Raw genomic sequence first — 17,092 nt, forward strand, 5'->3', positions numbered from 1 at the left:
GCGCGTGTGCGGATATGGAGATAAGCAAACAGCAGCGGGAAGGAGACTTCCGGCACATTAGGCAGGGAAACCACCTCTTGACTGTAATGAAACACTCTTGATATGGAGTGGGGCAGTGGTGGTGAACACCTGGCAGACTGCAGCAACACACAAACACACACATGGGGATCCTAGAGTTGTTTGCATAAGGTGCCTGCCTCATTCCTGATCATTAAACTGTTAGAAGGCCATAAAATTGGAGTGTCAACCATGCGGCACAGTGGCCAAAAAAGGGCCGAGGAAGGGTTTGATCTGGCCCTGCTTGATGGCTGGTACATAATTACTCCAATTTTTTGGTCAAATGAGCTGCTAAACATGCTGGCAGCATCTGGAAATTTAAAGCACTTCTAGACTTCAAGTAGTAAAATACTGCTGTGTAGTTCCAAAGACTTACGCGATTTTGATTTCAACTGATTAACAGAACAGACAAAGACAACCTGGGCTGTTAGAAAACGCAGGACTAATTAAATGTGCATTTCCTGGGGGGGGAGCCAACAAGGGAGACCAGAAGACAATGATCAGCAGCGGACTGAGCCACCTGCTCAACCAGGTGAGCTACAAGGGAACCTGTACATTTAAAGAGCAGACACATTGTTTTTGGAGGGGTGGGTAAATTGGACCACTGCATTAAATTATCCAGTGGTCTTACTTAACCATATGCGTTCTCCGGTATTATGAAGTGCACAAGCTTGTAAAAGGGAGGACTGTGGGGATGGGGCGCGCACACACGGCCTCCATCTGCACATTAGCATGGGGCCTAAACACGATGAGGAGATGAATGAACATGAGGCCCGGAGCCGGGAGTCTCCTTGAATCTGTCATCCGTCTCCATGGCGACAAGAGGAGGAGGAGGAGGAGGAGGACCACAAACTGGCATCTATCCGGGCCCAAATCAACAGATGGCCACCACCACATCACCCCCCTCTCCCCAACACCCTCCCACCCCATCCCTTTTGTTTGTTTGTTTGTTTTTTTCCTCTCTTTTCTTGCAGGTTTTATTTGTTTGTTTGCAGCCTACCTTGCACTGCTCCATGCACGTCCTCACCGAATATGCCCCCGGCTCGTATTTTTGAGTGAGGAGCTCAAAGTCCTCGTATTTCTCCTGGGCGTGCTGGTCGTAGCGCTGGTACGCCTGGACGCACAGACTGCAGCGGTTCGCGTCGCCGTCGCCGAGCGCGTCGAGGCTGCAGTTCAAATTGTCCGGACTCGTCGAGCCGTACAACAAATCCAGCAGGGAGTAGGAGTTACAAAAGGAAAGGTACAAATTGCTCATATTTACAGCCCGCGTCCCCTCTCTGTCGGAAAGGCCCCTGCACAACTCGTCGGCATCCAAGAAAGTAAAGCAGTCGTTAGATAAACTATCCCGGTGGCAAGTTTCGAGCCGCCACAAATGTTTGGTAGAGTTTCCTATAAAAATATCATCTGGGTTTCCTCTGAGGCTGCTGTGTGCTGAGTATGTCTGAGGTGACAAAGGGTGGGTGGATGCGAACTTGTCCCGGGTCCGGGCCAGCGTGGCCTCGGCGCAGAACCACAGGTGATCAGAGAGGAGGATGGTTAAGAACAAGAGGGATGCCAAGGACAGTCGCCATCTCTGCGCCCTCTCTGAGTCGGTGAATGGCTTTTGGTTGTCGCGGGGGGACTCTAGCCAGATTTGGAAGCCGTCGTCATCTTCTTGCTGCCAACACGTCCCAGCACCCCTGGTCATATTTTGGGAACCGGCCGACTCCACCGTGGGGGCTCCTCTGCCGCAACAGTCATTGACGTCGGGTCCGCTTCGCGTTTTCCTCCCCTCAAGTGTCGGGCGGTGGGTTGTCCCGGCTTGCCTTTGCTATCAGCGGTAATTCCCATTAAAAGGAGCGTGGGTCGGTTGGGAAATCAAACGCTGGCGACCACGGGCCGCATCCTCCATGGCTGACCGGTGAAGCTGCTGTCCTCCCGCCCGCCCGCCCCGAGCTCTCCTCCGCGCCGCGCCGCTCCGCTCCTCTGCGTAGCCTCGACTCCGTTTTTAGAAACACTTCCCGACGCGTTTACGTTTCCCCCGGCCTCGGTCGTGCAGGGACAAAGGCGCTATCCTCTTCCAACATGGCGAAGCTGTATGCCTTTGTGTCGGCGGATGGGCCTACAGCCTGTGACAGACCTCTTTTTTTCTTTTTCAAGCCCTCACCATCCTCAGCTCGCTGCCGTTGTCAAGTTGCCGCCATGTTCGCTAAGAGATGCCGTGTGTTTGCTGGAAGCAGGGTAAAGGCGGCGACGATAACGGGCGGCATTTCCGGTCACGCCGCTCAAAATAAAGGCTCGTTTTAGTCGTTCCTAGTGATTCGTTTTAACAGCTTTCCCGCTTTTTAGACATTCATGACACGCGATGCTTCCAAAATGAGGGTTTTTTGTTTTATTTTTAAGGCTACTGATTTTTTTTTTAAAAAAATGTTTATAAATCAACACAACTTTAAAAAAAATCAAACAATAAATAAATTAATGAATGAAAACAAGAAATAAAAAAGTAAAATTAATTTAAAAAATAAAGTCTTCTGCCTTGGATCCACTTTAGATTTATTCTGGAAGCCTTCAACCACACATTCGGTCGTGGGCGATCGTGGCTCAAGAGTTGGCAGTTCGTCTTGTAATCGCAAGGTTGCCGGTTCGAGCCCCAGCTCGGACAGTTTCAGTCGTTGTGTCCTTGGGCAAGACACTTCACCTGCCGCCTACTGGTGAGGGGCCGATATGGCAGCCTCGCTTCTGTCAGTCTGCCTGCCCCAGGGCAGCTGTGGCTACAACTGTAGCTTGCCTACACCAGTGTGTGAGAGTGAATGAATAGTGGAATTGTAAAATATATAAATCCATTATTATTATTCAGAAAATCTTAAACTACCAATACCCAACCTCTTTATTTAAATGAAATGAAGCAGGAAAAGAATGTTTCAAGCAAAATAATGAAAGTCAAAAAAATAACACAATAATTTGAAAAGTTATTTAACAAACCAAGGCACAATCATATTATTATTATTATTATCATTATTATTATTAGTACATTACAAATACAGAATATCACATTTAAACGTTGAAAACTAGCATGTGTTTTATTTTGTCGGTAATTTCGATTAACATCCGGTATGGTGCTACTTAATTAACGCGATTTGACCAAACATCTTCAGCTCTGACGTTATGCGCGCGCACCACAGTCGCCGCATCTCTCTGTGCAAGGGCGCATCAAGTCAAACAGACCGTGCCAAAATTTCACCAGAAATATTCGAAGTGTGACTTCAGAATTAAAGCTCTGAAATGAAACTCTTTAAAGAAAAGAATATTGCTGGGAATAAAATTCATAGAAATGTAACTAAATAAATATAAGTATAGGGACATAGCATTTTATGTGTGAGTGTTCTGTATCAATTATAAGTCGTTCAGAAGCTTTTCTGAAAACTATTTTATTTCTTATTGGACTGGACGTTTCAGACAGGTTGGTCACGTGGTTTTTATCCTCTGACAAGAACCCGCTGACATGTGTGTTAAGGCTAAACCGCCAACAAAAAACTCTAAAGCCTACTAAAACACACAGTAAACAAATAATGAAAAAAGCTAACTGAACTTGGTTGTAGCTTTTAATTCAGAATACATTAATAACTGATCTTTTTTGTCTAAACCTCTAACTTATCAATGACTTATTGGTGCCTTTGTTCTCAGTATGTTTATGCTCTACTTCACTAGAGTAGCTTTGCATTATTAAGCATCAAAGCAAGTGGTTCATCTATTGTCTTGTAGCTACTCTCCTGTAAGCCAACTTTCTTCTCTTTTTTAAATTATTTTATTTTTTGCTTTTAAATTAAACACATCATGCTTATACAGATTCAACTGAGGACAATTACTACATTTAGCAGTTGTGAACTTATAAGCATGGAAAAAAAGAAGAAAAAAGAGGAAGACAAAAGAGGAAGAAAAAAATTATAGCAATATTAACTAAATAAAGAGTAAAATAAAATAAAATAAGAAAATTCATGCGGGGTGTGAGGCATGAATTATGATCAGTTAATTTTTAAGAATTCTAGAAATGGCTGCCAAATCATACAAAAACTCGCCAGTTTCCCCTTTCTATCAAATCTTATCTGTTCCCCCCTGGCCACAGACACCATCTCATTAAGCCACCTTTTAAAACACGGGGCCGAAGAAGACCGCCACTGTAAAAGAATAAGTTTCTTTGCCACCAGCATACCCATTGTAATTATCTGTTTTTGTGAAAAGGAAAAAGATTCGATTGATGCAAATGATCCATAGCCAGTGTACCATCAAGTGGTACCTTTTTCCTAAATTGGTTTGAAAACCACGTAAAAGTTTGGCTCCAAAAAGTTTTCAAGACAGGGCAATGCCAAAATACAGGGAGTGCAGAATTATTAGGCAAGTTGTATTTTTGAGGAATAATTTTATTATTGAACAATAACCATGTTCTCAATGAACCCGAAAAACTCATTAATATCAAAGCTGAATGTTTGTGGAAGTAGTTTTTAGTTAGTTTTTAGTTTTAGCTATTTTAGGGGGATATCTGTGTGTGCAGGTGACTATTACTGTGCATAATTATTAGGCAACTTAACAAAAAACAAATATATACCCATTTCAATTATTTATTTTTACCAGTGAAACCAATATAACATCTCCACATTCACAAATATACATTTCTGACATTCAAAAACAAAACAAAAACAAATCAGCGACCAATATAGCCACCTTTCTTTGCAAGGACACTCAAAAGCCTGCCATCCATGGATTCTGTCAGTGTTTTGATCTGTTCACCATCAACATTGCGTGCAGCAGCAACCACAGCCTCCCAGACACTGTTCAGAGAGGTGTACTGTTTTCCCTCCTTGTAAATCTCACATTTGATGATGGACCACAGGTTCTCAATGGGGTTCAGATCAGGTGAACAAGGAGGCCATGTCATTAGTTTTTCTTCTTTTATACCCTTTCTTGCCAGCCACGCTGTGGAGTACTTGGACGCGTGTGATGGAGCATTGTCCTGCATGAAAATCATGTTTTTCTTGAAGGATGCAGACTTCTTCCTGTACCACTGCTTGAAGAAGGTGTCTTCCAGAAACTGGCAGTAGGACTGGGAGTTGAGCTTGACTCCATCCTCAACCCGAAAAGGCCCCACAAGCTCATCTTTGATGATACCAGCCCAAACCAGTACTCCACCTCCACCTTGCTGGCGTCTGAGTGGGACTGGAGCTCTCTGCCCTTTACCAATCCAGCCACGGGCCCATCCATCTGGCCCATCAAGACTCACTCTCATTTCATCAGTCCATAAAACCTTAGAAAAACCAGTCTTGAGATATTTCTTGGCCCAGTCTTGACGTTTCAGCTTGTGTGTCTTGTTCAGTGGTGGTCGTCTTTCAGCCTTTCTTACCTTGGCCATGTCTCTGAGTATTGCACACCTTGTGCTTTTGGGCACTCCAGTGATGTTGCAGCTCTGAAATATGGCCAAACTGGTGGCAAGTGGCATCTTGGCAGCTGCACGCTTGACTTTTCTCAGTTCATGGGCAGTTATTTTGCGCCTTGGTTTTTCCACACGCTTCTTGCGACCCTGTTGACTATTTTGAATGAAACGCTTGATTGTTCGATGATCACGCTTCAGAAGCTTTGCAATTTTGAGACTGCTGCATCCCTCTGCAAGATATCTCACTATTTTTGACTTTTCTGAGCCTGTCAAGTCCTTCTTTTGACCCATTTTGCCAAAGGAAAGGACGTTGCCTAATAATTATGCACACCTGATATAGGGTGTTGATGTCATTAGACCACACCCCTTCTCATTACAGAGATGCACATCACCTAATATGCTTAATTGGTAGTAGGCTTTCGAGCCTATACAGCTTGGAGTAAGACAACATGCATGAAGAGGATGATGTGGACAAAATACTCATTTGCCTAATAATTCTGCACTCCCTGTAGATGTGCAAGGGAACCTTCACCGATATTACATCTATCACATAAGGGGGATACAGAATTATAGATCCGGTTAAGTTTAAGTTTAGAAAAATGTAATCTGTGAATGACTTTAAACTGGATTAATTTATATCTGGCATTTATTGAGCCTTTCTGAATATTGGACAAACAGTTTGACCATTGGTCCTCAGACAGAGGAACACCGAGGTCTTCAGCCCATGTACTCTTAATTCGATCAGAATCAACTGGGATTGTAAAGCACTTGACAAACTGAGATATCAGATGTTTAAAATCTGCTTTCCGAATTATATCAAAGTAAGTATGACTTAGTGGCTTCAGTGGAAAGTCTAAAAAGTTTCGTTGAACAAAATTCCTTATTTGAAGATAACGAAAAAAATGTGATTGAGGTAACTGAAACTTTTGTTGAAGTTGAAGGAAAGACACAAATTTGTCATATATATATATATAAGTCCTCAATGCATTTCAATCCCTTGCCAACTTTCTTCTGATTGGCCAATTCTTGCAAAAAGCAGGTCAGAACCATAGGCCATCGGCCCACCTGGCAAATGCTGATTTTTCGTTTTTATGGGCCGATGATTTTTGATTTTTTTTGTAGTAACGGTATAAACAATGAAAGGTGGTGGATTGGCCAGATGCTGGCAGATGTGTAAAAATAACTCAATTGTTTGGTGGTGAATATGGCGGAGCTTCAACAGAGTCCAGCAGGTGGATGAGGGAAAGGGGAGGCAGGAGGAGGAGAGATCCAAGGCGGCTGGCGGTGCGAGTGTCAGGTGAACTGAACTTCAGGTAAGAAGTTATGACCTGCAGTCTATCTGGGTCAGATATAAACCAACTTTAGGTGGAGTTTATTTTCGTTGTGCTGACTTTTTACAGTCAGTTACAATAACTCGTACTGCGTGCTAGCTAGCATGACAGAGCTTACATAGAGCTGCTGGGTGGGTGCAATGATGTTACTGATAGTGAACTTTATTTCATTCATAAGGTTAGTTAGTAGAGTTGCCAACCATCCCTTAAAAAATGGAATCGTCCCGTATTCAGAGAAAATATTACGGGTTTTGTATTGAGCCGAAAAGGAGCACAGTTTGTCCCGGACTTCAGCTAGAATGGAAAAAGACACAAAGCTGGATTTATTCTGCATCTTTACGCTGTCAGCTGTTTCTTCTTCTCTCATTCTCTCCCCTCCCTCTCCTGTTTCTACTTCAATCGTGAAACTGATCAATGATCAGCTGATCGGCTCTCTTGTTTATCGCCCACTTTGCGCCAGAAAGAGGAAACCAGCGGATGTCGCGCTAAACAACAGCAGCACGTTTAAGCTTGATCAGCTGTTGTTAGAATTTATTTGATATTAATTTTTAGTATCAGCTGATGTTTGCTGGAGCCACAGCTGTAAAAGCTGCTGGTCATGGTATCAGTTTGGATATGTGATGAGAAGGAAACATGAAGATGAAACCAGGAGATGTCTTTACTGAATTATCAGAGCTGAACAGGTGATGGAGAAACAGGTTTACCTTTTAGGTGGTTTGAATGAGTTTAAGGGAAGTTATGAACCGTTTCTGAGAAATAACACCAGGATCCTTTTCGGTGTAGCTGACAGCTGTTAACTGTGCAGGGGCGGGTCTAGCAAAGTTCTGTCAGGGGGCCAAGTAGGGCATTAACAGGGAAAGGGGGGCACAAAGAAATACTTTTCTTTCTTATTCTCATTTAAAATGTCTCGCTTTTATTAAATAATTATCTGAATCTTACAACCAAAGTTTTTATCTGACATAAAATGTATAGAAATCATACATATACCAACAAGACAGTGTACATCACTGTCACAACAGCGTCTGTTTTCATTCAAAGGCTTTATGGCTTTTCCTATAATTTTCCTGGTGGGCTGGTCTCTAGTCAAAATGCCCGAGCCGATTTTTTGTCCCAGTCCAGCCCTGGTCAGAACAGCAAACCGTCTGCGCTCACAGCTGTAGCTGTATGTGTGCTTGACCTGACCATATTAGGGATCTGCTTTCTATGACATCATACGCATGTGTCTACATTTTTTTTCTTCTGAATCAAACCACACATTACTCTGTGCTCTATAGTTTGTATTTACCCAAACCTATTTTGGCTGCTCCCTTATTCACAAGGATTCACCACAGTGCACATTTGATTGGGCAGACTTTTACACTGGATGTTTTGTCCAGACACAAGGCATTTGTGTCTCCTAATTTACCTACTAGCAGTCAAATGCCATCCTTAGGAAGCACCAACCCGAGCTTGATTTACTGCCGTGTTTGGCTGTTACTTTCACTGAGGGCAGGCCATACTAATTGCAGACTCATACAAACCCTCCCTGCAGCCGTGAACCTCTGTTTGGTCTTATTACTAGCTCATTAACTTCCCCTGAGTGCGTGCAGTACTGGTGGTCCAGGAGTTGCTTCCAAACCATTTGTCTTCTGCTTCTGTCCTGGGTGCTGCTGCTGGTAGCAGCTCTCCAAAAGCTGCAGCCAGCCTAATGAGAGCATTTATCCCATTAGGGACATCATATTTCAGCAATGCTGGATTTACAGCAGATGTTTGCATCTCCAGATCGTCGGGACTGATAATCTGCTCCTGTGAGTCCTTTTAGGGGACCAACGGCAGCACTTTGTACTCACAAAACTGCACAAGGAAAAAGAGCTGGTTGAGTACCTCTAATTAAAGCCTGTCACTCAAACGCTCACTCAGCATCACCTGGAAATAGTGCAGAGTGGGCGTTGGGTTACAGAGTGCACATTGAAGTACATAATATTTTTTTAACTACTAATGAAGACAGTTTTTATCTCTTGTTTTGACAAATTTGGCAGAAGACTGCTGAAAAACATGCCTTAATCTTTATCAATATCTTAAGCATAGAATTTTAATCGCAAAACTATGCAACAACTCTACAGGGAATCTAACAACGTGTTAACAACAGGCCATTATTCACAGTATATGATTAGGAAGAGGTGTCTCATCACTTACACTTTAAAAATGTATTCATGCGGCATTTACACATAACAAAGCCCAGGGCACCACAGGCAGCTGCCTGCACCTTAGAGATGATGCTAATGAAGGTTAGAACATATCAAAGACTCCCAAGACTCATCAGTGACATTTTTGAAGGCAGGAAAACATGGCCACATCTTTGTTGGAGGGCCTTGAGCTGAGCCAATTTTAACGTACCCCCCGTGTGGTCCCTTGTTGAAGAGCTGAGGCAAAGGCCATCGCTTCACACAGATGTTGTCTTTAAGAAAATTATTAACAAATTGTATTTCAAACCCCTTCAGGATTATTTATTAGAGTCGTACTTCATACATAATGACACAAGAGCACAAAAAACAGGAACAGTTCAAGACATTTTTCTTACATTAAAGGACACCACGTGAAATTGTCTTCACTTGTCATGAACACGCAACGACCTCCAGGGTGAAAATTGAAGGCCATGTGAAAGTGCCAAAAACTACAGTTCCTCTAAAGCCACGTGGCACTTGTTCCAAAAGCAAATCAATCCCAAAGATGAATATAGCTGCTGTGATGCCTCAACATTAGCATCTGGCTATCACTTTTGTGGAGCCAGAAGTTACTGTACTTGGACAAAAGGAAGACGTTTTTAGCTAATGGTAGCAGGCTGTATTCACAAACACACAAGTAGCAGGCTAATAAAACCGAAGCACAAACTTTGATAGTTTGCACCACAGAGCAGGTTGTATTACCTGTCACATCTTTCTATTACAAGGGCACAGACAGTAACACGCAAACACAAGTCCAATTAATGAAAGTGAGACGGTAGCAGATGGCTTGTATCTGGACACCTCTAATTCAAGTATCCAAATGAATTGATTATATTAAATTCATATAAAAATTTTCTGCTAGGCTGTGGTAATTCTGTAAAGTTGGGCATTTTAACATGGGCGTCAGTGTGGACTTTTGGAGCCAGCATCAAATGGCCATTAGAGGAACTGTAGTTTTCGGCATTTTCACTCCAGCTTAATCTTTAAACCCTGGATGTTGCCTCTTGGTAACTCGCCATAAACTTCAAATCTAAAATTTATAACTCTACATTATTAAAAATCATGCTTTCAGCCTGGTGCACAAAGTGTTTGGGTCTCTATGGATACTCTTTCCCTTTATGACAACTGAACAGGAGGTAAATGTAACTCACCAGCCTGGATATGGGTAAGACGTGACACATATAGCTATCGCCAAAAACTTCATTCATGTATGTAACTGAAAGAATCCTGCTGCTGGTTCCTTTTGGAGCAATATTATTATCTGGAAAATAATGTGGCTTGCTGTGAACTTTAGATACCAATGAGTAAAAATCACAGTGGCCATGCACATCTTTCATTTACAGTCTATGATCATGTTGAGTGTCTTCTTAGGCTCTGGAGGGAAAGCTCCAAACTTAACTGGCTAAACAACCTCAGATTTGATGTTTTCCCAATGGGTTTGGAGAAAATGGATATTTAGAGGCTAAGGTCGATCAAATCAAATACACTGTGGAATCATGGGAAACACGAGTCAGTTTTTCCAGGTTCAATTTGAACCATTATTGTCTTAATCTCTCTCTCACAAGTCCGTCAGCTTAGCTAAAGTGAAACATGAAACCACTGGAGCGCCCCTTCACAATGGACAGATTATTATGGCAGAGCATTCCCTTGCTGCTGCTCTCTAATGTGGATCATTCACCGAAATTACTGTCAGAATTAAACCTTCCATTTCTGGTTAATTGGCAAGTCTCCTTTCTGCTGCAGAAACAGTTTTAATAACTGCTTGGCTAAAAATCTGAAAGAAGGAAGGACCGACCCCCATCCCCATTCTCCCAAAAAGCATCTGAACCCTTCATAATGATTCTGAGTTTGGAAATTGAAAAACCAGTCAGCAGCCTATTCATTTAAAATTAATAATAAGCTGTCTCGTTAAGAACACAAAAGACAAAACTCACAGAAACTGAAAACCCTAAGAATTAGTGTCGTTGGAGTTTTCATGCTATAGATTTTATTAAAGAGTTTATTCCTAATCGTATTAGGAACAAATTAAAAATGCTGAGTGTCCATTTAAATGTACTAGAGCCTCTTCAAGCCAGATATTCAGTGTCATTCATCACATGCCCTGCTTTGATTGAATCAGTCACCCATGTCTCTTTTACCATCTTAAACTTCCTCCTAAAGCAGCGCCTCAGAGTTCTCAAATCCAGAAGTCTTGTTGCCTCTGCAATAATAACATGTGAAACGCCTTCCTCCAGCTCTTCCACCACTTTTCCTCCATGGTAACGAAACTCCAATGCCCTGGTGTCCAGGCAGGTGGCAGGTATGGCACTTTTAGGGTCTCCTATGTCAGCAAATCTGTCCATATATGCTGTGAACGGTCTGAACATGCTGGTTGGAAGGTCATCCCAGCCGTAGCGTCCCTCCACCTGCGTGACATTCACCTCGTTTGCTGCGTCTGCGCTGCTGATCCGGTTGAACACTTCCCGCAGCTGCTGCTCGTCTGTGTCAACAAAGTAGCTGTCACCATAGTTGTCGTACTCCTTGGCAAAGTGCTCCCTGGTGGAAGGCGACATGTGGATCATGTGGCGGGGTTGCCATGGAACCACCTCCTTCTGGTCCAGGCACTCCAGCAGCCAGGTGGCCCAAACTATGTCATGCTGGTTGGATGAAATCAGGTTCTTCACGCGCATGTTCTCCACACCGGCAACCACGCAGTAGGTGTCCCGTCCAGGGTTCTGAACTACAAAACCTCCACACCTAAAGTGGGAATTACATAAAAAATTATTAAATATTAGACACTCAGTCATAACCACCACCTGAAGTTTCTTCCTGTTAAAGAGGAGTTTTTCCTTACCAGTTTTAAGGTAAGGAAAGGGTTAAAGTGCCTTGAGGTGATTATTGTTGTGATATAGCGCTATATAAAGAGAACATTTGAGACTTTCCTCCAACAGCTGGATAGACTCCAACTCTTGGAATCCAGTGGATAATGAAAGTCCTTGTCCTGTTGTTGCCTCTCTAACCAAACTTAAAACACATGGAAAGCTAGTGCTACTATGCTATAGCTTACCATGGCTGTAGAGCAGAACAAATGATATTGTTTCCAGCTATAGTCCAAGATAGTTGAATTGGAGTCCTCTAACTGGTTGAGAACCTTTTGGAATTACAATTCATTTAAGAAAGCGAGGAAGTGCCTCCTGAATGCCAGTGCCACTTGCACCGCCACAGTTCTACTTATCCAGATGTTGTTTACTCAAACATAAACACAGAAAAAGTGATCATAATAACAAAAGTTGAAACAGATGTTCCCTGTTTCTTCACAGGGCTTGGCTAACACACCATTAAAGTCCCTACTGTTAGCTAAAGCAGTAAAGCTGTATCTCTGCCAGGGCTGTCACATGTTTACATTTATTAAAAGTTCATCCATTTACATTTTCTTACAATGCGTCTTCATCCTGTAGACACATTATAAAATGTATTTATTAACAACTCTATTAAAGTGAGAACTCAGCCACGATATCAGCGCTTTACTTTAAGATAGAATTGACTTAATCATAAAAATTTCATTAAAATACTAAATACGTAAGAAAAATGTTGTCTGCCCAAAATTTCAGTCACATTTTTTTCTTTAACTAAAATACCAAACTAACATTTACTTTACTAGAAAGAAAAAAAACTTCTGTTACCTGGCCACACCCTTTTCCAGTTCAGACTTGGGATGATCTTCGGTGCCATTCAGGATGCAGAACTCCACGTCCTCAAACATATCTGTTTCCTTGGTCACCCCGGAAAGGTCCTGGGGCTTAAATTGGTCAATGACGCTGATCACTTTCTTGGGTTTGACTGGGAGCTTGCGCTTCTTCTTTTGCGGTTCATCGTTGTCAATGTGAAGGTGCCGAGAGGCAAGTTTCCCAGACGCCTTGCTGCGGAACTGATCCAGCTCTGCCAGTGTCATGCACTGGTACCATTCTTTGTCATCTCGAATCTTCTCAATCCTGGGGAAGCGCAGAGTACAGTTGGTTTTATACATGTCGCTTCCGACTATCTCAGCCGCTTTAACCTGGATGATAACGGAGTTGCAGGGTTCAATGTAGACTTCCGGTTTCTCTGTTCCACACAGGATGGATGCTGGTGGGTTGTTTTTCCGGTAGACCTTCCAGTGTTTGGTGAGCTTTAAACCAAGGTCATACAATTCTTTCATGGTGTAGCCGGAGCCAATGCGGCAAAGGGTATGGAAAACTGAAGGTTTCTCGCCAGGCTCTGGAGCTTCGGCCACAGCACATAAGAAATGGGACATCATGCCACCCCTTCTCCCTTTTCCCCAGTAGCCACCAACAATCAGCAGGTCAAGCTCATCCATCAAGCCATCCACATATTCTGGTTTTATCTTCAGCCAGCCTTCCCCTCGCTTGTCAGGTTTGTAGATGGATAAAGGATCCTTCACCATGATCCCCTCTTCTCTGCTGTCAATAGCATCGTTGAGAGCATTCACCACCTCCTGCATGGTTCTGGCTTCAGCCTTTGGCACCAGATGCAGCCTTCCCTTGGCTGGAGTGAAAACTGTCTGAAGAATCTCATGTCGCTTCTTGAGAGTTTCTTTGCCTAACTTCTGATCATTTATTAAAAGCACGTCAAACACACAGAAGCATGTCTGCAACTCTGAGTCATCCATCAGCCTCTTGATGTCAAATTTGCTCCCTTTCTGCATGAAGGTGTCTGCTGCCGGGTTGTATGCCATCATCTCACCATCAAGAATGCAGTTCACCACATTGCTTTTAAAAACATTGTGGATATAAGGCGTCAGTGATCCTTCCAACGGGGATCCTCCAAACTGCTGCGTGTACTCAAAAGCATTTCGGCTGAAGTACTTGTACACATCCCCATCTTTGTGCAGCTGAATGCGCTCTCCATCCAGCTTTGTCTCAATGTAAAAAGTGCTGTTTCCCATCTGTTTCTCCACGTTGCGGATGTTAGCCACAGCTGCCAGCATAGGTTTGAAAGCAGAAAAAAGTCCAATAGAGACTTCACTTAAGGACACGGCTGGATTGTGTAACTGCTGGCACACCTTGTTCAAGTCTGTGTTGACGTTGTAAAGCTCAGCAGCATCTGGGTGGAAAACTTGGAGAACGGTTTCTTTGCTGATCCCGAGCTTCATGTCCTTCAGAATCATTCTAATGAGCCACTTTTGCTCAAGAGCTGAGCTCTGGGTGATGAGGTGCAGCAGACTCTTTTTGACAAGATCTTTCTGCTTGGTGGCATTGCTGGTGGCTACTGAATCCAGGAAGTCGTTGACCTCTTTAATACTGAGATTTCCTTGGCTGGTGCATCGTTTCTTCAGCACAAAATACGCCATGCCAGCAAAGTCTCCAGCTTCTCCTTGGGACGTGGTCGGAGCACGGTAATTCAACAGCTTATTAGCCTCAGGGCCATTCTTTGGGAGGCCTAATACATCAATGTAGAGTTTAGCCAGCATGCTCTCTTTGATGCCATATGCCACTCGCTCTCGTTCAAAAGGCGGGACTATGAGGCGCATGGCAGGATAGAAAGAGTCTGTAGTTTTGGAGTTGTCTTTGTGGAGGGCAGAATGAAATTCCCGCCATTTCTCAACGAAGTACCCAAGGATCTTGGATTTCTCTGGACGGAGTTTGGACTTTTGAATTTTTTCTAATGTGGTACACAAGTGAAGGAAAGGAACCTGAGAAGCAACAGATAACTGACTGGAAGCATCAGTTTTGGAAGTGCTGTCCATGGTGAAATCTGTAAGACCAGTTAAAAGAAAGAAAAAGTCTGCTCAGTTTTGCCCTTCCTTGAATTCGTCTATTTACCAGCATTTAACAAATTAAATGAGTCATTTGAGAAATTAGTTATTCAACAACAACAACAACAAAAAGAAACAGATTCTTTTAATAATACAACTTTAACAGGCGTCTGGGAAGGGAACTCAAAACTGGATTATAGATGGCAGAGAGTTGGTGTCGTAAACCACCGCCTCTGTTCAAAGATGGTCGCTCACAGTGGACATAGATGGCTTCTTTCACTCCTCTTTCAAACCATCTGTCCTCTCTGTCCAAAATGTGAACATTGGCATCCTCGAAAGAGTGTCCTTTATCCTTAAGATGCAGATGGACAGCTGAGTCTTGTCCTGTGGAGGTGGCCAAACAGCCACTTCACAAGCGCATGGCACAACACAGAAGAGCCACCTCCACAACTCTCTGCCATCTATAATCCAGTTTTGAGTTCCCTTCCCAGACGCCTTAACGCCCACTCACATCCTGGGCCATCTGACCTCAGGAATTCACATGATAAGGTGGGGCCAGGTTTCACAATGAACACACTCGAAACTCTGGCTGATTGGGACCCACACCCAGTTTCACACCTTGGCTCAGGCGATTAGCGGATCATCAGGGGGTCCTTTTGTCCCTCTGTGGGGAGTTTCTCCCACTAGGTTTATATCTGGGACTCTCCACCATTTGACCTTAGAACTGAAGAAGCTTCTCTGATGAGAGGTGAAACGTCTTCAAGCAACTTAAAGAAGTCCAGACGCTTTTCTTTGCAAGCTCCTTTGACAATCGCTGATTATTGTTCCACACAGATCAAACATGCTCTGACATGTCTCACACTGACTATAAACTCGTTAAGCAGCAGACACTCCTACAGAACCGGAAAACTGTCTTTACCTACCTACCTACCTTGTAAGTATTGAGTTAATAATAGCTATATATACTGAGAACTTGATGTCTGGTACAATAAAGAAAACCTTTTAAAGTGTTTGAAAAAAGAAGCAATTCCGCTTACGTTTCAAAATAAAAGTACTGTTGTCGTTTCACATTTGTGTTCGTCGGGGCATGTCTGCTCACAATGAGTTCAAGACCCTTAGTGACAAAAGCTAAAACAGATACGAGTCATTTTGTGTTTTAATTATCTGAGTGAAATATTCCGTTCACACAAAGCTAAACGTGAACTAAGCGCATCAAACACTCTGCTAAAGTAATGCCGGTTCCGTTTGAGAGAGTAATGACACATATTAGCAAATATAGTGAAAAATAAAAGGTTAAAGATTTACCGTGTTTGCTTATATCCTCAAAAACGGCAGTAAAAGACTGATTTTTCTCACCACAAATACATGTTTACGCTTCCTCAAACTTTAGGTGGGGAGCTTCAAGGAAACCCTTCCCATAGAAACCGAAATGGAAACTTGGTTCCTAGAGACAATGTTTCCTTCCTTTGAAAGAATTATGAAAAATAATTACAAATTTTCTAAAAACCCACAGGTTTAGCATTCAAACAGGACAGGAAGCGCATCAAAGGTTTGTTCTCTTGGTAGTGCAAGCAACTGAGAGACGTGAATTATTTCTGAAAACGTGAAACGCCATGTCATTAATGAGACGTATTCATTCATCAAACCGGCTTTTGTCGAAAAGTGTCTCCGTCCTGTATTTAAAGTCACTGCTGTTCAGACACTGTATTCATGGGGTGAGTCATTGGGTGAAAAGCTGTGTTTGTGCATACGTGACGAACCTAACAACGCGTGAAAAACAGAGGTCAGAACAGAAGGGGTATTCCTCCTGGCTTTTATTTGGATTGGTAATCATTTCTACTCTTTATCTTTGTTTTGATTCTTTATTGTGCTTTGTTATCTAATGTATGTATGTATTTATTTGTTTTATTATTATTATTATTATTATTATTATTATTATTATTATTATTTGACCTGGTTTGTGGTTTTTCTTCACCGATAACTCTTCCTCAGTTCAGTTTTATTTTTTTATATTGGGCTCAGCGGTGATTTGTTTCTTGTTTGTGATTGCAGATTAACGTCTGCTTTAAAAACACAAGCAAAAAATATGGTTTTTGTCCTTTCTTTTAATGCTCAACAAATTTGGCTAAAGAGACAAAGGATATAGTATCATATGATGTTGTATTGTAAAAATAAAATAAAATAAAGCCAAAATCATTTTTCTATATTTGAACAGCAGGTTTTGGTTAAATCCAGTGAATGCACCATATATGCCACACAGGATAACCCTTCCTCCATTGCAATTAAAGATTAAAATTAATTAACCTTAAGATGGCGCCGGTGAGGTCGGCTGCCGTCACGACTGCTCCGACCACTTTTTCTT

The 17,092-nt window shown here is 42.6% G+C and overlaps 2 protein-coding genes across 5 annotated transcripts in view; both read right to left on the reverse strand.

Moving 5' to 3' along the window:
• The window catches only part of nalf1 (NALCN channel auxiliary factor 1), a 53,894-nt gene extending 51,544 nt beyond the window's left edge, over nt 1-2,350 (reverse strand). The window contains exon 1 of the mRNA XM_005948208.3: nt 1,058-2,350. Coding sequence (XP_005948270.1) covers nt 1,058-1,744 — 687 coding nt within the window. The 5' untranslated portion in view covers nt 1,745-2,350. The remainder of the gene's footprint in view (nt 1-1,057) is intronic.
• A 6,901-nt stretch (nt 2,351-9,251) lies between these two features.
• Nucleotides 9,252-16,165, reverse strand: lig4 (ligase IV, DNA, ATP-dependent). 4 transcript variants are annotated; one of them, XM_005948210.3, is made up of 3 exons: nt 16,087-16,165; nt 12,659-14,729; nt 9,252-11,732 (listed from the first exon to the last, which is right to left on the reverse strand). In XM_005948210.3, the coding sequence occupies exons 2-3, from the start codon at nt 14,719-14,721 to the stop codon at nt 11,063-11,065; spliced, it is 2,733 nt and encodes a 910-aa protein (XP_005948272.1). In that variant the 5' UTR covers nt 14,722-14,729; nt 16,087-16,165; the 3' UTR covers nt 9,252-11,062. The 4 variants fall into 4 exon arrangements, with proteins under 4 accessions (XP_005948272.1, XP_005948271.1, XP_042069635.1 ...); XM_005948209.3 differs by having other exon boundaries at nt 16,036-16,163; XM_042213701.1 differs by lacking the exon at nt 16,087-16,165 and adding an exon at nt 15,768-16,029.
• Nucleotides 16,166-17,092: the final 927 nt, after the last annotated feature.

The sequence above is a fragment of the Haplochromis burtoni genome, unplaced genomic scaffold (assembly GCF_018398535.1).
Source record: "Haplochromis burtoni strain Fernald_Lab_line unplaced genomic scaffold, NCSU_Asbu1 Contig_471, whole genome shotgun sequence".
Taxonomy (NCBI): Eukaryota; Metazoa; Chordata; class Actinopteri; order Cichliformes; family Cichlidae; genus Haplochromis; species Haplochromis burtoni.